We start from the raw sequence: 21,656 nt of genomic DNA, 5'->3' as shown, positions 1-21,656 counted from the left end.
TGATGAACTCCGGTGAACTCTCGTGGCGACTCAGTGATACACTGCGGGAGCGGTTACCTCCTGTCAGTGTATCGCCGGATGCTGGGTAGAGCGGTCACATCTCCCGATGTGACTGTTCTACACGTGAGATCGTCGTGGGACTCGTTATTAAATGGACTATGGTGGAAAGGTTAAGTATATGTTAATTTATTATTTTAGATTGCTTGCAGGAGACGCGGGTGTTGGGATTAGGTGTTTGGTGAGTATTTATATTGTATGAAATTATGTAAAAAAAAATTTTACAATTGAACAGAGTCGCCGGATGATGGGACTACTCTCCCATCATCGGCTCATACTGTCACTCTTATATATGACAGCAGACTTAGCCGGATGGGATTAGTAGTCCCATCAGACGATGCCTGGGTACACACACAAACACACCTGCAGACAGATGCACACACAAACACCCACCCACACACCCGCAGACAGACGCCCACACACTCTTCCTCCTTCTGACAATTTCCGCTCTGCATTTTTGGCATGCAAATCCGCAAACCTTTTTACACCTGCGGTTTGGCTGCAGATTTGACTAACTCAATGTATGTCAATGGATGCAGAAACGCTGCAGATCCACAAAAAGAATTGACATGCTGCAGAAAATGAAACGCTGCGAATGAGGACGGAATTTTCCGCAGCATATGCACACCTATTTTGGATTCCCACTGATTAACATTGCTTGAGCAATCCTTTGCGGATTTGGTGCAATCCCGCACAGAAAAAATGCTGCAGATCTGCAACAAATCTGCAATGTGTGCACATAGCCAATATGTCTGGAGTTTTGGAAGGAAAAGTCAAGTGGAATACAGTATGTGCAATGTAGATGAAATTTCTATAATCTTATCCACGTGATGATTTTACTTTTAGGTCATATTACAACACTGTTTTGTAATTTTTCACTCCACAGCCTGCCATTTCAGTGGCCTATTTTCAGACTCTCCCATTACACATAAATGGAGTTGGCTAAACCAGTAGTAAAAACACAATACTGTATAGTTTGTTGCAAACATCATCTGTAAGGGAAAAAATCTTCACTGGTGATTCCTTTGGCTTTAGCAGAGGCTTTCATGGTGGTCTTGCTGCATGCTGACCTCATGTCATGAAGTTCTGCCCTATGTGACAGCCAATCAGAGGCTGTATGTATCACATTGAGCAAAATCTTGGAACTCTAGGTTTAGGTTGTGCCAAGACCAGCATGGAAACCATGCTAAAACCAGAAATCAATAGTGCCAGCAGCGCAGAATATTAGAAAGAAAAAAAATTGCAGGTAAATCATTAATGTAGACACTGCGCTTTCTAAATATAAGATGTGTTCTAGCAGCACATTGGCTTAGCTTAGTGTTTATATTCAAATTGCAGTGATATTATAGATTATAGGTTATATATGTACCTAATGCTTGTACGCTGATCCTCAGTATTGTGGAAAAACCTAACAATTATAGTGTTTCTTTGCTGTAATCAAAGAATCAAAAACAGTTGTCTGTGTACAGATAAATTTTGAGCTGGCATGACAACCTTCTAGAGTACCACAGCCATGAGGTCGACAAGACAGTTAAGTATCAATTCTAAGTTAATGGGGTTGTTCACTACTTGGACAACCCCTTTTTCCCGCTAGTAAAATTATGATACTCACATCCAGTGCGGGTGCTGCTGCAGCATTGTCAGCATTAGCTTTCCCAAGGCTCGAGTGACATTGTTATGTTACATGATCCCTACGGCCAATAAGCATTGGCTTCCCTCTCCCTTCCTTGGGACATCCAGGGAAACGAGAGCAGCTGCAGATCTCACCTCCTCTGGATGTCAATAGGAAGAGTGAAGCCAATGCTCATTGGCCACAGCGATTGCACAACAAAGTCACACAAGCCCCGGAAAAGCCAATGTAAACACGGCTGGAATGGCTCCTGCAATGGAGGCAAGTATAGGTGTCATTATTTTACAGGGAGGAAACACAGGGATTAAGAAGTGATTGTCATAGCGGATGACAACTTTAATCAATTACCTTAAATTTGTAGATGAGTTTCAGTGGTTGTATGGAGCTGACAGCCACATACTCTTGATATGGTAGATCTTACCACAGAGAACAAATTAAAGGTCTTTGATTTTTATATAGCAATATGGTATCCAGTGTAACATGCCAGTATTTGTAATGCCAGTCTGACTCCTCAGAACCAATCTATATTAGGGACATACAGGGATACAATAGGTTTAAAGAGATAGCTGTGTACAACGCAAAGATTACACAGAGATTATATATGTGTGTAAATGAGGTCTACATTTTTATTAATTACCCAATCTACGCAGAATGAAAACGACAGACACTACGGGGGTAATTGTATGAACCCTCAAACTTGAACCATAAGCCTGCTGAAGTAAGGAGCGCCAGATTTATTAAGAGGATCCAGTTGGATAAAACACTTTAGGTGGGCTGCGCTGCTGGAGTACTGCAATTCTTCAATAAGGTTTTTCTTTTCAAATTAATTATTTCCAGCAGCGCACCCAATCTAACATGTTTTATCCAACCGGATCCAATATATCCAGGGGGATCTATCCACCAGCAAAAGGGCAGCCCGTCACAACTCCACCAGGTGAGCGTTAACCAAGCACTTACCCTCTCTCCCTCCATAGGGTATCACCCTATTGCATGCTTTGTTCCTCACATCTAGATTTCTTCATATTTATTAAGAAGTGCACACCTCTTAATAAATTAGTAGATATTTTGAGCTGGGTGTGCACAAAAAAAGGCCTCAGCTACAATTTGATAGTTTTCTAACCTACATTATAGAATATTAGTTCTGTGGTTGTTATCCAGGCCCCATTGATACAAAAAGTGTGCAGATTGGTGCAAAATGTCAAAAAGTCAGAAAGAGCTCTTGGAAAGTTTTACACATTTTTGGAGGCATGAGACACAATAAAATCTCTCGTATATAAACAAACCACATTTTCTTTATTTCTGTACTGCATGAATTTGATATTAAAACATTTTTAGCCCCTTTCTGCTATCGTCAGACCTTTTTTTTCATCCCCGCGTTTTCCGTTGACATAGATGGACAAGGGTTTTGTTTTTTTGTAGGATAGCTTGTATTAGTTACAGCACTATATAGTATACAATATAATATACTGAAAAAATCCTTTCCGAGGTGGATTGGAAAAATAACATTTTGGGGGGATTCATTTTATGGCATTTACTGTGTGGTAAAAATGGAAAAACCACGGTAACTTTATTCTGCGGCTCAGTATAATTACAACAATACCAAATGTGTATAGTCTTTATTTTGCTTTTCAAATTTTACAAAACCTATAAATTCATGTTAAAAGTTTTTCGGACATTGGAGTTGCATAAGGCTTTTTTTTTTGCTTTTTAGTAGTATGAGCTGTATTATTTAACTTTTTTTAGGTTGCATACAACTTATCACTTTTTATTCTATATATATATATTTTTTTTTTTTTTTTTTCGGGAAGTGGGGGTGAAGGGAGGGTGCAGGAAGTTGAGGCAAGAGAAACAAAATGAGTACCCAATCAAAAACGTCTTCACTTCTGTTTGATGTTTAATTAAAACATTTTTGCTATTAATCAACTTTTGAAAGTTGCACAAAAACTTTACGCCTTTTGGCATTTTCACACCAGTCTTGGCCATCTTAGCCAATTTTTGAAATGTGGGTTGAGCTAGGGTGGAAAGTGGCCAAGTGTACCTGGCAATTCATCATGATTTATGCAGCAGAAATACATGAAAGCTTAAGTATATTTCTAGCGGTGGCGCACGTCAATTGAAAAATACACCAAATTCATTAAAGAAGAACATATCTGAATGAATTTGAGACATCTTTCTCCAGTACTCCTTTCGTTAAGACTGCCATACAAAACTCCGGTCTTAATAAATCTAAATAAAATCTCATCTTTTATTTATTATTTGTGATGACCTTAAGCTAAAACAACATCATTGAGGACATTAATAGGTAACACATAAGAAAATAAAAAAAATACTTTATTAATCAAGTAATGAGAATGATACATCAAAATCAATGTTACGATTGATAGTTTACAAAAAAAAAAGAAGAAGAAATGATTGTCATCACTACATGCTAGTCGGTAGTTTCTGATGTCTGATTTTGGAAGGAATTCCGGTCTTTCTATATTCTTCTCGTTCCTTTAAATATTCTTGTTTACATTCTTCATAGAAAGTTGGGTCATTATAGCTTAAAAGAAGAATGAATAAAACTTAATAAACATTTTTGGACATTAAACAGTATATTGCAGTAATATTGAAAGCAACTGTACTTGATTTTCACTGTCATTTTACCAGCCTTTCCCATCAACAACTCTCATGTTCAAGAGATATACGCTCTTGCACTGATCTTTTATTATAGTCTCATTATAAGAACCATTGAACAATAAAAATGAGGCCCCAAAATATTTCCCACTAAGCAGCCTAGAGTTTTTCAGTTTTTTTTAAAGATATAGTAACCCCTTCACCAAAAGCAATTTTCTGTTTTTTTTCCTCCCCTCCTTAGAGCCATAACTTTTATTTTTCTGTCAATTTAGCTGTATCAGGGCTTTTTTTTTGCAGGACAAGTTGTACTTTTGAATGACACCATTCATTTTACCCCATTTTGTATTGAAAAATTGGTAAAAAAAAATCCAAGTCTGTTGAATTGCCAAAAAAGTGCAATTCCGAAATGTTTTTTTTTTTTTTTTAATTTAACAAGTAAAACAGACATGGCAATATGATTTTCCAGGTCAGTATAAGTACCAGATGCCAAACTTGTATAGTTTTTTTTTATTAAGTTGTGTAAAAATACTATGCAGAAGAAATCACAATCTATGATGGCCTTGGCCAGGCATTCAAAGATCGTAATGACAGGCACAGGAATCATTAGCAGACCCCTTGGCTGTCATGGTAACCCATTGGCGCCCCATGATCACATCATGGGGGCGCCGATAGGAAAGTGGAATGGCGCACTCCCTTCTGGAACATGTTAAATCCCACTGTCGGAGATTGATAATGGGATTTACCAGATTAACATCTGTGGCTGTTAATGGCACATGATGGCTGATTAAATGTCAGTCATGTGCTGGGAAAGATATAGGCTCAGTGTAAGAGCCTGCATTAAATGCAGGGACACCAGAGACAAAATTGTAGACCTGCACAAGGCTGGGATGGGCTACAGGACATTAGGCAAGCAACTTGGTGAGAACTGTTGGTGCAATTATTAGAAAATGGAAAAAACACAAGATTACTGTCAATCATGCTTGGTCTGGGGCTGAATGCAAGGTCTCGCCTCGTGGGGTAAGGATGATTCTGAGAAAGATCAGGAATCAGCCCAGGACATCAGAGGACCTGGTGAGTGACCTGAAGAGAGCTGGGACCACAGTTTTAAACATTACCGTTAGTAACACAGTACGCCGTTAAGGTTTAAAATCCTGCAGGGCACGCAAGGTCCCACTGATCACGCCAGCACATGTCCAGGCCCATTTGAAGTTCGCCCATGATGATCTGGATGATCCAGAAGAGGCATGGGAGAAGGTAATGTGGTCAGATGAGACCAAAATAGAACTTTTTGGTATTAACTCCACTAGCTGTGTTGGGAGGAAGGAGGTTGAGTACAACCACAAGAACACCATCCCAACTGTTCAGCATGGTACTACATACTTTGGGAGTGCTTTTCTGGAACCATACTGAAGTGAGGATGGATGAGGTCATATATCAAGAGACTTTGGCTAACAACTTCCTTCCCCCGGTAAGAGAATTGGACATGGCTGGATCTTCCAGGGCAACTGAGGAATGGCTCTAAGAACCATTTCAGGGTCCTGGAGAGGCCTAGCCAGTATCCAGACCGAAACACAAAAGAAAATATTTGGAAGGATCTGAAACTCAATGTTGCCCAGTGACAGCCCCGAAACCTGAAAGATCTGGAGAAGATCTGTATGGAAGAGTGGGACAATATTATTTCTTATTTCATGCAATAAAATGCTAATTAATTATGTAAAAATCATACAATGTCATTCTCTGGATTATATTTTTAGATTTTGTCTCTCACAGTTGAAGTGTAACTACGATAAAAACTAGTCGATGTGAATACTTTTCTGCCGAATGATGACAGAAGTATTCTAGGAGTGATACCTTTATTGGCTAAACAGAAAATAATAAGATAATTACGATAAAAACTAAAAGACCTCTCCACTCTTTGTAGGTGGGAAAACTTGTAAAATCTTGTAGTATAACAAATACTTATCTTCCCCATTGTATGACATTTCAGGAACTTCACTACTGTTATGTGGAATATACTTGGAACCCTACCCTAATATCATGCCTCTCCCAGGCCAAAAGCCTAAAAATGTAAAGGACAAGTAGAATCTATCATTAATCAAAAATAGCCTTGGTCTAATGGGAGGAGTGCACAGTCAGAAAAGGAGGTAATCACAACTTCCAATAGTATAGTACAAATAAAATAATTTTTGGAAGTATATTACGTATATTCCATATTGCAGCTCTTCAAATTCCATAAGTTCAATGTTTCCATACATCTTGGCGCTTGCAGTGTGCTGTTGTATTATTTTGTTTGTATAGCATGCAATCATGGCAGCTTGTATCTGTTCACACTATTTTGTTTGGAGGAGCTGGTCAGTTTTTTTTGTTTAAATATGGGATAGAGCACAGTACTCAGGGGCCGCTAAGAAATAGTTGGAGATGTGTTCTGCCCCATAAATTGCTTAGGTCCAGTGCAGTTTTTAGCTAATAAGTGGGATCTTTGACCTCCACAATCTCATATTGATGACTTATTCTACAAATATGTCATACTGAAAGGTTGGACATCACTTTTAAGTCAGTTTATAAGGCATAGCCTGACACAAACTTAAGATATTTGCACTTTATCAAAGGCTGACTACTGAGGCATAGTAACAGAGACATTTTAGCTCTTTTTAATTAGGCATGATACCACTTACTATTTTGTAAGGCATTCCTTCAGCGCTGCATTTTCATCTCTGCACTTCACCACCATAAGAAAACCATTTTCTTGACAGCATTTTGAAAAAGCTAAAAGAAAATCAATAAAAGTAGAAAAGCTCAGAAGTTGTGCAAGCTCTATTATTTTTTCAATATCTACTCTTCAGAGATGACTGATGAAACATGTAAAATATTCCCATTAGAGGTCACTACAGTCAGTTAAAGAAGAAGTTGTTCAATACTCCACAACTCCTGCCTAATCAATTCAGGGCCCCATAGAAAATTAAAACTTCTATTCGCCTCCCGCGGCAGTGCCGTTTCAGCAAGGCCAGTGCTGACGTGCCTGGCGAGTAATGAGACACTGTTGTGTCACATGGCTTCTGCAGCCAATCAGCAGACATTGATTATTGTGCACACGACCACTGCAGCAATGTCAACTTACCCATCAGAAACAGCAGTGCTATGGTATGCCGGAGCAGCAAGTGGTGAGTAAACATTGTTTATTCTCTATGGGGCCCTGAACTGATTGAGCAGGGGCTGTCCAGTAGTGAACACCTCCTTTAAAGCAGAATCAATCCTCCTAAGTAGTTTCTATGGACAGGCAGGTAATAGGAAGCTGAATAAAATGATACCTTGATATCCGTGTCTTATTCCAGAGAAATCCACATTTTTCTAATATGTAAATGAGCTGTTCAGGATTATGGGCAATGATCTGCATGAAAATCTGCCTCCAGAGATTTTTTATATAAAAGGGACTTTACCAGCATGAGATATGTACGGTAACTAACAGAGCAGTAGAGCTGAACTTTGTCCTGTAACACACACATAAGCAGCTGCAGCTCTTCTGGATTGCAACACTGTCTGCCTGTGAGATGGAAGCAAAAACAACTGTAAGGAACCCTGGAGGCAGATTCTCATGCAGATCAGTGTCTGGCCCAGAGCCCTGAACATCTCATTTATATGTAAGAAAAAAATGTATTTCACTGCAATAATACATCAGAGTGCAGATATCAAGGTATCATTTAATTCCATTTCCTATGACCTGTATGTCCATATAGATGACTTAGGAGGGTTGATCCTACTGACAGATGTCCTTTAAGGGACACTTGCTGGTGTCCTGCTCTTCCCTATATCAGACAAACTGAACGGGATCTAGATTATAGTTATGTTGACCACCTACTCTTTCCCAGCTTTAAAGTCATCAACCAGGTCTCGTTGAGCCCAATCCCTGAATGCTGCCCAAGAAGACCTGCTATGAGGACTAAAGTTAAGAAAATAATTTTGCAGGGCTCAGCTCCAATAACCATATATTAGTAGTTCATGACTGCCAAACAGAGCCATGTGAATCTCCTCCTACCTTCTGGCATCTCTTGTGATTAGTAGACCCGCTGCAATGTCATATGTGTCTTAGGCCGGCTTCACACTTGCGAGTTTTACGGACGTAAGAGCGCAGAAACTACGTCCGTAAAACTCGCAAAAAATACTGCACAATTATTCTCTATGCCTCTGCTCCTATCTGCCGTATTTTACTGATCAGTATTATACGGCTTTCTACGGCCGTACAAAATCGCAGCATGCTGCGTTTGTCACCGTACTGCGCAAGAAATACGCCAATGAAAGTCTATGGAAGAGTGAAAAATACGGATTACACACGGACAAGCAGTGTGACTTGCGAGAAATACGCAGCGCAGTTAGAGAGAAAAGCCGGCAATTCAGTGCGGTGTACAGTAAAATCACACTGACAGCTTACAGTAGAATAGGTAGAATAAATGTGTACACATAGAATAGGTATATATATATATATATATATATATATATATATATATGTCAGTGAGACACATATATGTATATATATTAATATTTATTCCAGCGCTATACAGCTTGAAAGCCGGTAATTCAATTACCGGCTTTTTCTTTCTCCTTCCTAAAACCCGACATGATTTGAGACATGGTTTACATACAGTAAACCATGTCTTCTCTCCATTTTTTTTGCAGATTCCACACTACTGTCAGTAGAGTGTATCTGCAAAATTTGGCCGTTCTAGCTCTTAAAATAAAGGGTTAAATGGCGGAAAAAATTGGCGTGGGCTCCCGCGCAATTTTCTCCGCCAGAGTAGTAAAGCCAGTGACTGAGGGCAGATATTAATAGCCTGGAGAAGGTCCATGGTTATTGGCCCCCCCCTGGCTAAAAATATCTGCCCCCAGCCACCCCAGAAAAGGCACATCTGGAAGATGCGCCTATTCTGGCACTTGGCCACTCTCTTCCCATTCCCGTGTAGCGGTGGGATATGGGGTAATGAAGGGTTAATGCCACCTTGCTATTGTAAGGTGACATTAAGCCTAATTAATAATGGAGAGGCGTCAATTATGACACCTATCCATTATTAATCCAATTGTAGTAAAGGGGTAAATAAAACACAAACACATTATTTAAAATTATTTTAATGAAATAAAAACAATGGTTGTTGGAGTATTTTATTCTACGCCCAATCCAGTCATTGAAAGCCTGGGAGCTTTCTAGGTAAGTTCCCACGATCTATGAACATCCAGCAGAGGGCGCCTCACCGCAAATGAAGCTAAATATAGCTCATTGATCTATATTTAGACTCATTCCCCGGGGTTTTGCAGCGAGGAGTAGCATTGCATTAGCAAAGCTCCTTGCTGCAAAATGTTTTAACCCCTTCAGAAGGATTTACATCGTTGGACGTTACAGATCTGCGGAGGATAAGTATATTGTTGGTTTATTATGTTTTTTCTTTCACAGAACGAGGGTCTTCAGTGACTGGATTGGGCGTAGAATAAAATACTCCAACAACCATTGTTTTTATTTCATTAAAATAATTTTAAATAATGTGTTTGTGTTTTATTTACCCCTTTACTACAATTGGATTAATAATGGATAGGTGTCATAATTGACGCCTCTCCATTATTAATTAGGCTTAATGTCACCTTACAATAGCAAGGTGGCATTAACCCTTCATTACCCCATATCCCACCGCTACACGGGAATGGGAAGAGAGTGGCCAAGTGCCAGAATAGGCGCATCTTCCAGATGTGCCTTTTCTGGGGTGGCTGGGGGCAGATATTTTTAGCCAGGGGGGGGCCAATAACCATGGACCCTCTCCAGGCTATTAATATCTGCCCTCAGTCACTGGCTTTACTACTCTGGCGGAGAAAATTGCGCGGGAGCCCACGCCAATTTTTTCCGCCATTTAACCCTTTATTTTAAGAGCTAGAACGGCCAAATTTTGCAGATACACTCTACTGACATTAGTAGTGTGGAATCTGCAAAAAAAATGGAGAGAAGACATGGTTTACTGTATGTAAACCATGTCTCAAATCATGTCGGGTTTTAGGAAGGAGAAAGAAAAAGCCGGTAATTGAATTACCGGCTTTCAAGCAGTATAGCGCTGGAAAAAATAGTAATATATATACATATATGTGTCTACTGACATTATATATATATATATATATATATATATATATATATATTTTTTTTTTCTTTTTGGGACACATGGATCATTTCTATAGCGGTATGTTGGTTTTGCAAGCCTGCGAGAAAAGCACGCAGTACGGATGCCATACGGATTACATACGGAGGATGCCATGCGCAAAAAACGCTGACACACCCTGCCTACGGAGGAGCTACGGACCACTATTTTCGGGACATTTCAGCGTATTACGGCCGTAATATACGGACCGTATTTTCATACGCTGAGTGTGAAGCCGGCCTTACTCTGCAACAATGACTTCAAGCCGGGGATTCAAATCAGAGGAGTCACCGGGGCGATTCCAGCAGGTAGAAGGAGATTCGCAGGGCTCTATTCTAGTCTGGTAGCTATGGACTACCAACAGGGGTGCTGAACAAGGGTCCTGCAAATCTATTTGATCTTCTGTACCCCCACCCAAATTATTGACTAATGGTTAAATGACTGGGATCATTTTGAGAGGAAGGGATCAGTTATCTACTTACTCATCATCTTCATGTTAGACACATTTTTATGATAGTTTGTTTAAACATGTGCTCCAAGGTGACCGAGAAAAAATTGTTTCTAGAGATTATTGATATTCATTGTTAATACCGTTTTATGGGAACACCCAAAATTAGTCTACTGAACACAAAAAAAGTACCATAACTTCTATTTACTCTGAATAAATATTTTTTTTTTCAACAAATAGATCATTTTTAAGCTGAAAAATAATAATGCAAGGTTGCAACAACAAAAAAAAAAAATAGGTGAAATTTTACAAGACTAGAACTAAAACTATAGTGGCAGAATATGTGCCATTTCATCAAAAAGGGGGTCTCCAAAATAAGAATTATTAAAAAAAAAAAGTCACAGGGATGCATAATGACTTAAGATAATCAAAGGCCGATACTCCCTTGTTAATAAATCCCCGATGTTCCAGTGGAGTCTTTACTGTGCAGCGGCGACGATCGATTCAATGACACATGTAACTGCTGCAGTCGATCACTGACCTTTTCTTAGCTTATCATATTGTTTTCTATCCTATGATCATCTGGTGGTCTACAATGCTTTATCACCAAGTGCCACATTTACTGAATTAAAGGATTTTTACTGCATGCTGTAAATGTAGACCATACCCAACATTTTACATTGGTGACATTCATACTCATTTCCTGCCAACGCCATCAAATGTAACGATTCTGTACAAACAGACATAAATTGTGTTCTTGATGCAAAGTACGACCTCTATAGAGTTAAAGGCTGTAATATTTTACCGAACAAATCCCATTCTGTGCTCACAATGTCTGCATCACCCCAATGTATATCCACAAATGGAAGAGAAATATGAAATGTAATTAAATGGAAAGACCAATACATTCTGCTTGATGGCACAGGCTGAATTTATAGCTTCTGAAATTGGTTTACACATGACTAGGGCTTCTAATACAATGTTATAGCTTTGTGATCAACAAATTAATCCTTGTTGTAAGCATTTTCTCACTCGCTGACCAAATCTGATCCTCAAGTCTCGCTATGGCTGGCCTGCAGCCACACTCTGTTTGTAAGGTCTTTGTCGCTTATTTAGCACAAGGATTTAATTAGAATCCTTCCTTTCATATCGCATAACACGTAACCCTGCTTTTATTTGCTGCGATTGATAGAACGCCTTTAATCTTTCCTGTTATAACTAAAGAAGTGGGTGGGATGAGGCCCTGTTTTGCCTTATATGTGTACACAGAGCTGCCCAAACCGGAGAGAAAAATAGTATTATTAGTCCTCAAGCGTATGTTCTTATCCTGGATGCTTCATGCTATATACACAAGTCTTGTAGGCAGCGATATCGAGGCATCATCAGGCAGAATTACTATTCAAGGTTCTAGGAAAGCCAGGAGACAACGCAAAGTGGAACTGTTGGCGATTTGTATTCTCAAAGATCTTCTCAACAACTAAATTTAAAGGGTTACCCCCCTCCCATCCTTCGCAAAAAAAAAAAAAAAATCAATATATCCCCTATCCTAAGAGGATAAGTTACTGATCACTGAGGGTCTGACAGGTCGGATACCCAGTTATCGGGGCTCTGGATCCACGAGAACAGTGTCCTGCAGCCCCATCCTGAATTAATCAGGGATGCACATTTGTGGACTCCATTGAGACAGCGGGTAATAGCCGAGCACTGTATTCAGCAGTCCCATAGCCAGTAAGTAGAGTGAAGGCTGCGCACCGTCACTTTTCCCATGCCAGGACAGGGCTGGAGATCCCGGTGCTCAGGATAGTTGGAGATCCCAGAGGTTAGGGAATAACTTGATTTTTCAGGTATTATTATTTATTACTATAGCGCCATTTATTCCATGGCGCTGTACATGTGAGGAGGGGTATACATAATAAAAACAAGCACAGTAATATTAAACAATACAAGTCACAACTGGTACAGGAGGAGCGAGGACCCTGCCCGCGAGGGCTCACAATCTACAACGGATGGGTGAGGGATACAGTAGGTGAGGGCAGAGCTGGTCGTGCAGCGGTTTGGTGGTTACTGCAGGTTGTCGGTAAGACATGACCATTCAAACTACACGAAAGGACATAACACACAAGCAGAGAGACCTATATGTTTTTTCACAATTTATTTTTTAGGCGTGATTACAAAAATGAATCCCCTCAAGACTGGGCCAATTCTGGAATTATGGAAAAAATATATATTTTTTTTAATTTGTGATATTTTTTTTTAGTTTAGGATACTTGTATTAGACTACACTCTTGTCCTTTGGACGAGTTATACTTTATGTAAATGACGTACAGTGCATATTTTGGCCCGTACACATCACCATCATCATTTGTTAATTTTTATTTTGTCAAAATTAGTAATGCATGCTAGTTAAAAAAATAAAAAAAAAAAAAAAAATCATGCTATACAATTAGTTATACAAATGTGATATTACTGAAAAAATACCGTATTTTATGTATTTAGATTTAGTTAACCCCTCAAAAACGTGCTAATCATCGCATTGTGACACTTATGAACGAGAGAGTTGCTATCCTGAAACTGCAGAAACCCTTTAATGAGTTTGCATCAATGCCGCCTTCCCCAAAATGAATAATTAGCGTTGATCAACTGTGCCTAAAAGACACAAATGGCATTTTAGAAGATTCACTAAAGGGACATTCTTTTGCATGAGTTCCCTTTCCGCCTATGTTCCCACATAATGTACAGGCTGCATTTATATCTAGTGTGGGTTTTTTTTTTCTTAGAAATTCTGCAAAATTTACGAGCTCAGGCAAAGCGCATGTGATTTCACGAAAACTTATGCAACGTCTGTGCACTAAAGAAAAAAAAAAAAAAAAAGAAAAACACAAAATTATTAGCATTTTTGCTGCAAATTTGAAGCTAATGTGTATTTTGGTGAAGACACCTGCAGAAAAAAAGGAACATTTTTGGATGTGGAAACATAGTTATTAAGGTTGAAGGAAGACTATAAGTCCTATATGTCCTAACAACTATAGGCACTGTCATTTGAGACTTCTGAATATAAAATAGTCTTGGGTTTCAGAGGAAGAGGCAAATGATAGGGCTAGTTAAACCCCTTAATGACCGCCAATACGTCTTTTAACTGACCTGAGATATTAGAGAATAGCCTCCCCATACAGGTGACAATCCAGCAGCTGTCAGCTGTACACTATAGCTGTCAACTTGCTGTATCAGCCAAGATCAGTGTTTGCACCTCCCAAATCTGGTTAACCCCTTAGATGCTGCTGTCAATAGTGACTACATCATTATAAATGGTTAACAGAGAGTGAGGGTTTCCTCTTTATCCAAACTGGTGCCCACAGATCATGATTTTGTGGTCCTGATGTTTGCGATGGCAATTCACGACCAATAGCGGCCTTAGAGTCTGACGGCTATAGTAACCTGCTCAGAAGTTTGCGTCATTTAGGTGGTAAAAATACACATTTTCATTTCTGTCATGTCACTTTGCATTAATTCCTGTAAAGCACCTGAAGGGTTAATAAACTACCTGACAGCAGTTTTCAATATGTCTAGGGGTGCTGTTTTTAAAATGGTATCATGTTTGGGTGTTTCACCATATATGGAACCCCTAAAGTCACTTCAAACATGGATAGGTCCTTAAAAAAAATAAATTTTGTAAATTTCCTTGAAAAAAATGAAAAATTGCTGCTACATTTTTAAACCTCCTAAAATGCTAAGGAAATAAAATAACATTTTACAAATGATGCTGATGTAAAGTCGACATGTGGGAAATGTTATTTATTAATGGTTTGATGTGGTATGACTATCTGGATGAAAGGGATAATCATTCAAATTTAGAAAATTGCAATTTTTTTTAACATTTTTCTCAAATTTTTGATATTTTTTATAAACAAAACATTTTGACCTAAATTTACCATTATCATAAAGTACAATGTGTCACGAAAAAACAGTTTCAAAATCACTGGGATTTGGTGAAGCGTTGCAGAGTTATTACCACATAAAGTGACACTGGTCAGATTTCAAAAATTTGGCTCTGTCACTAAGGGGTTAACACTAGCATTTTGTTGAGCTGCACAGGGCTGCGGACTTCCTCCGTGAAGCCCCGCCCATGGCTGCACCTCCGCCACTCAGCTCCGCCTACGTTTGCATGCAGCATGCGTACCTATCTTTAACATTAGGTACGCAGGTTGTGCGGATGTCTCCGCATGCATCGTTTTGACGATGTGGCGACCCGCGTCGAACGCAACTGGTTGGAATTTATTTTTTTCTCTGCATCGTCAAAATGACGCATGCGGAGGCATCCGCATACATCTGCACGACTTGCGTACCTAATGTTAAAGATAGGTACGCAGGCCGCATGCGGAAGTAGCAGCGCTTTGGAAGCCGTGTATGTTTGCTGTGTCCAAAGCGCTGCCGTCTATTGAACGCAGGTAAATCGGCATGTGGACACTGAACCGTGTGGATTTACAGCATCCAGTACATTTCTACTGAAATTTCAACAATGGAATGAACTGAACTCGGTGAATCCACACGGTTCAGTGATCACATGCGGATTTACCCACGTTCAATAGATCACAGCGATTTTGACGCAGTGAACATACGCTGCTACTTCCGATCATGGGAACGTGCTCTTACAGTCTGACACATACCGGGGTTCTCTAGAATATCTAAAATAACAGAAGTTGTGTCTTCTGCTTTATATAACATTATAACATAACTAAAAATGATGGGGTTTTTTTGGTATGCTTTTTATTTTTTTATTTCAACTGTAAAGAGGATTGAGAAATACAAAAAAAGAAACGCATCCAAAAGACCGAAATAATGGAACTAAAGACTAAAGAAGTATCAACCTTGTATTGTAGCCAGGCAAAAGGTGCAATATTTCAGAGAAAGAGCACGCACACATTCTTCAGCTGTAGGCTAGAGGGGGGATGATGTGAGGTCCCCACTGAAAAATGACTGCTGAGTTGCTTTCAGTGAAAGAAATAATTTCTCTTGACGCTTCTGAAGGCTGTTTTTATTTAGCAAAAGCCATCGGGAGGTCCCTCTCACTTGTTAAGTCACCAGTCTTGTTTGGTTAAAAGGTGTGATGTCCCAGGAAGAGACCCCGAGTTACAGCAGCAAGCTAGCTCTGCAATGGTGAGAAAAAAGCCCTGCCTGGAACACACAGACGGAATCATAGCAAGGTGAGAAAATAACCCCTTCAAGCCATTACCAAGGCTTTATTAGCATTCATGAACAATACTACGACTTTGGATTATTTTATCTGTATAAATATATTAACTGGATTTCTTTTTATGTTAACTAAGAATAACAGCGAGCACACACTATGGCCCCAAATCATCAAGTCTGGAGTTCTGAACGCAAGCGATGATGAAATGTGCGCTGAAGCAAGATTGCTAAATTCATCCAGGAACCTTATGCTCAGCCCTGCCTCTCTTGGTCGACCTCTGCCCACTTTTCAAAAAGTGGATGGAGCTGACCAGTACTGGTGTAAAACGGGCAAAAGTCACAAAATTTCAGGTATTGTTCTATCAGAAAATTACGTAAACTGCTTGATGACGCAGTCTCTGTATGTATATAAATATGCACACTTCAATTAAAGGGAATCGGTCATCAGATTTTTGCTACTGCATTTGAAATAATAATAATCTTTATTTATATAGCGCCAACATATTCCGCAGCGCTTTACAGCTTAACAGTTTCATACACAACAGTCATAAGTAATAACGTTAGCAATACAATAACTAAAGCAAAATAAGATGACCCTGCTCATGAGAGCTTACAATCTACAATGAGGTGGGGGAGATACAAAGTACAGGTGTGCATTTACAATGATGTATTTACAAATGATGGTCCAGCCATCTTCAGGGGGTGGGGGATAGATGGGGATAGTGAATTGGGCTACACACACATACACATAAAATGACTTTGATTTGGGAATGTGATAGGCCGCTCTGAACAAATGTGTTTTGAGGGAGCGCCTAAAACTATGTAAATTGTGGATGGTATTAATATTTTGGGGTAGAGCATTCCAGAGGATTGACGCAGCAGAGGAGAAGTCTTGGAGTCGGGAGTGGGAGGTATGGATTAGTGCAGAGGTTAATCGAAAGTCATTTGCAGAGCGCAGGGGTCGGTTAGGCCGATAGACCGAAATGAGGGAGGAGATGTAAGGGGGGTGCCGCACTGTGGAGAGCTTTGTGGGTGAGAACAACTACTTTGAATTGTATCCTGTAATGAAAAGGCAGCCAGTGTAACGAGCGAAGAGCGGATGTGTCTGAGTAACGATTAGCTAAATGGACAACCCTGGCTGCTGCATTAAGGATAGACTGGAGAGGGGAAAGTCGAGTAAGGGGGGGGGCCAATTAGTAGAGCATTGCAGTAGTCCAGGCGGGAGTGGATCAAGGTGACAGTGAGGGTTTTTGTTGTTTCCATGGTGAGAAACGGACGGATTCTAGAGATGTTCTTTAGGTGTAAGCGGCACGAGCGTGCAAGAGATTGAATATGGGATGTGAAGGAAAGATTGGAGTAAAACATAACACCCACACAGCGCGACTGCTGCCGGGGTGTTATTATGGTGCCACCTACGAAGAGGGAAATGTCAGATTTAGGGAGGTTGGTAGTTGGCGTGAGCAGAAGTTGTTCAGTTTTGGAGAGGATGAGTTTCAGATAGAGAGTGGACATGATGTTGGAGACTGCGGACAGTCACTGGCGTTCTGTAGTAGAGCGGGAGTAAGGTCAGGGGATGACATGTATAGTTGTGTGTCATCAGCATAAAGATGGTACTGAAGGCCAAATCTGCTGATGGTCTGTCCAATTGGGGCCGTGTAGAGGGAGAAGAGAAGGGGGCCAAAAACTGAGCCCTGAGGTACCCCGACAGTGAGAGGAAGAGGAGATGAAGTGGAGCCAGAGAACAGAACACTGAAGGAGCGGTCAGAAAGATAGGAGAACCAGGAGAGAGCAGTGTCCTTAATGCCTAGTGACTGGAGCCTAGAGAGTAGGAGAGGGTGGTCAAGTGTCAAAAGCTGCAGAAAGGTCAAGAAGAATGAGCAGAGAGTGTTCACCGTTACAGTTTGCTGTCAGAAGGTCATTGGTCACCTTGATGAGTACCGTTTCTGTCGAATGTAGGGGGCGGAACCCAGACTGTGAAGGGTCTAGGAGGGAATGAGTGGAGAGGTAACGGGTAAAGCGGGAGTAGACCAGGTGCTCCCAGAGTTTAGAGATGAAGGGGAGATTGGAAACTGGTCAGTAGTTGTTTGTGCAGGATGGGTCGAGGGCGGGTTTCTTTAGTAATGGAGTAATGATAGAGTGTTTGAAGGAGGAGGGGAAAATGCCAGAGGAGAGGGAGAGATTAAAGATTGTAGTTAGGCGAGTTGTGACGACTGGAGAGAGAGACTGGAGGAGATGTGAGGGAATGGGCTCGGTAGTGCATGTAGTCGGACAAGAAGAAGAGAGGAGTTAAAGGGGTTCCTGGTGCACAGTGGGTGAGCGGTCCGATTACCATATGGGTAAGCATATAGTGGCTAGCACTCATTGATTTATGCATTAGCATTTACTCCATGAGGTACTATTCCTGGACAGCGGGGATGGTTGCAGGAATCAACCCTGATTAAATGGGATAGTATGAAAGGTTCCTGACTGCTGGCATTTTTCTTGCCCTCGGACACATATTCCGCTCCCCATATACACCAGTACTGCTGGAGTACTCTCCTTATTTTCAATCTGTTACGGTGCATAATTGTAAATTTTATTCCTTGATCATAGAATTTTTGTATACTTGTATTTAATAAAGCTATTGAAATTTTACTATGTTGTTTGGGATTTTTCTACTCCGTTTTCTTGTTGTTATACAAGAAGAAGAGAGGAGCCTGGAGACTTCTTCTGTGATAGGATCGAATGTGGAGAGTGAGCCAGGGCTGTTTTACTCTATGCTCGGAGGTTCTGAGGGTGAGGGGCGCTACTTGGTCCAGGGTGCTTCTAAGAGTGTCATTGTAGTGATGTACAGCTAGATCAGGATAGGAAAAAGAGGAGATTTGGGACAATGATAAGTGTAGGGAGTCTGAAAGTGTGTAAGGGTTGATAGCGTGTAGGTTTCTGAATGTGTGGTAGGTAGGAGGATGCTGGGGTGGGCGAGGAATTGTGAGTGTGTAGGAGAGAAATGTTTTGGTCAGAGAGGGGAAGCGGTGAGTTATCTAGGTAGGAGATTGAACAGAGCCAGACGAAGCCCAGGTCAAGGGTGTTACCGTCTTTGTGTGTTTCAGAGGTTGAAAGCTGTGAGAGGCCGGGAGAAGTGGTTAGTGAAAGAAGCTGGGATGCAGATGTGGAAGTGAAGCTGTTAATGGGGATGCTGAAGTCTCCTCGGATAAGGGTTCGGAGTTTTGAGGACATGAAGTGTGGCAGCAAGGCAGAGAAATGGTCCACGAAGTGAGTGGGAAGAGTATGCCGACTCCACCACCATGTCTGTTTGTGGGTCTCGGGGAATGTGAGATTTGTAAGCCACCATGGGAAATGGCAGCAGGAGAGAGTGTCGGAATCCTGAATCCAGGTTTCCGTGAGGGCCAACAGATTAAGAGAGTTTTTCAAAAGAAAATCATAATGTAAGGGCAGCAACCCAGATTCCAGCAATGTATCGCTTACTGGGCTGCAGTTTGATCTGTTCCACATCTACCAGTTCTTTGAATGCAGAGCAGTGTATAACCCCACCCACATCATTGATTGTCATCTTTCTGTGCTTACTGTGCGTAGGCAGAAAAGTTATTTCTATCAAAACTACAGCAAGCAGCCCAGTAAGAGACAGATCGCCGGAACAGATATATCTGTACATTATGTTGCTCTCAGAGATTAAGTGGCAAATACCCATTTGCCATAAAAAATAAATCCTTCTCAGAACATCATGACAGTGGATCCTATATTTCTTTAGGCCAAGAAACCTCAAACTAGTTAAAAATAGTGACCTCCACTCTGCCAGCCACAGTTAGCCACTGTGATCAGATAATGTATCATGGCTGACACCAACACTGATCCAAAAATCATTGACCACCCAAACTTTTTAAAGGCCATCCTCCCTACTCTTTTTATTTAGGCCATATTCTCCCCATTTAATGCCTGCGACAATGACTTCAGAAAAATGTATTTAGACCCCAACAGCAGCTTTGACCTGTGACTCCCGCTGCTCTAGCCTATATTATTGTTTTTTATTTATATAGCACCATTGATTCCATGGTGCTGTACATGAGAAGGGGTTACATACAAATTACAGATATCACTTACAGTAAGCAAACAATTACAGACTGATACAGAGGCAGCGAGGACCCTGCCCTTGCGGGCTTACATTCTAAAGGATGGTGGGGAAGGAGACAATAGGTTGAGGGTTGCAGGAGCTCTGGTGTTGGTGAGGCAGTAGCTCTGGTAGTGTTGAGAAGGCAGCAGGGTCATTGCAGGCTGTAAGCTTTCCTGAAGAGGTGGGTTTTCAGGTTCCGTCTGAAGGATCCGAATGTGGTTGATAGTCGGACGTGTTGGGGCAAAGAATTCCAGAGGATTGGGGATATTCAGGAGAAGTCTTGGAGGCGGTCGGGTGAGGAGCGAATAAGTGTGGAGGAGAGAAGGAGGTCTTGGGAGGCCCGGAGAGTACGTGAGGGAAGATATCGGGAGATTAGTTCAGAGATATATGGAGGAGACAGGTTATGGATGGCTTTGTAGGTCAGTATTATGCTAATTATGCAAATTGTCTCTTCAGAGAGGAAGAGAGCTAGAATTGGAAGGTAGCAATCCTACAAGTCAATGTTGACCCTTTAACAAGCCTTGTCACATGACTTGGGATATGAGCCAAACCAGAATCTCAATTTGTAGACACTGTGTTTTGGGGTACTGCCCCTCATCAGTGCAAAGAGGAGATCTGCTTTGGCTGTGTAAGAGGCGTCAGAACGTTATCCAAGAAGTACCGTTTCTCCTTGCGGAGATTGACATGCTAGGCATGCAGAGATGAGGAGACAAAGCCGCAATGCTCCTCTGGGCAATATGCTAAATATGCAAATTGTCTCTTCAGAGAGGAAGAGAGCTTGGATAACGGTCAGACATGGTGTTTTTTTGCTGCTGTTACATCCGGTCTTCTGGATATTTAGGAGACAGGCATGTGCATTACTTTCACTTCCTTCTATTCTGGCCATTTGTTTTATTTGATGTTCCATAAAAAATTCTAAATATTTGCAATTTTTTGAAAATACTAAAAACAAACTGCCTGCAACCAGCAATCATTCCACACTCAATAGCATTCAGATCAAAACCAAACACCAGTAAGAGCAACAGATCAGAATAAAAGCCATAACTACAGTGGCATGTCAAAGTATTCACCCCCCCCCCCCCCCCCCCACTTGGCTTTTTATCTATTTTGTTATAACATGTTTATTCATATTTTTGAAATCAGATTTGTGTGTGATACATCAGCACTAAATAGGCTAAGTTGGTGAAGTGAAGGGAGAAAGACATGAGCATAAATTTCTGGGGTGAAATAACAAAAAATTGGTATGTGCATGTGTATTCACCCATTTTGCGATGAAGCACCTAAAAATGTATTGTGCAAGCAATTACCTTCGCATGTCACAAGGATAGTGAAAGGAAGTCCACCTGTGTGCAATCTAAGTGTCACATGGTCTTTCAGTATTGACAAACCTTTTCTGAAAGGCCACAGAGGCTACAACACCATTAACCAAAAGGCACCACTAAC

General features: G+C 40.7%; 1 protein-coding gene across 1 annotated transcript in view; it reads right to left on the bottom strand.

Moving 5' to 3' along the window:
• Positions 1–4,000: 4,000 nt before the first annotated feature.
• Positions 4,001–21,656, bottom strand: part of CMC1 (C-X9-C motif containing 1) — a 71,421-nt gene continuing 53,765 nt past the window's right edge. Inside the window, exons 3-4 of the mRNA XM_069730013.1 lie at positions 6,979–7,069; positions 4,001–4,229 (exon numbers count right to left, since the gene is read on the bottom strand). Coding sequence (XP_069586114.1) covers positions 4,109–4,229; positions 6,979–7,069 — 212 coding nt within the window. The 3' untranslated portion in view covers positions 4,001–4,108. The remainder of the gene's footprint in view (positions 4,230–6,978; positions 7,070–21,656) is intronic.

The sequence above is a fragment of the Ranitomeya imitator genome, chromosome 6 (genome assembly GCF_032444005.1).
Source record: "Ranitomeya imitator isolate aRanImi1 chromosome 6, aRanImi1.pri, whole genome shotgun sequence".
In the NCBI taxonomy this organism is placed as follows: Eukaryota; Metazoa; Chordata; class Amphibia; order Anura; family Dendrobatidae; genus Ranitomeya; species Ranitomeya imitator.
Note: the sequence above shows the minus strand (reverse complement) of the source record. Positions and strands in the feature narration are given on the sequence as shown.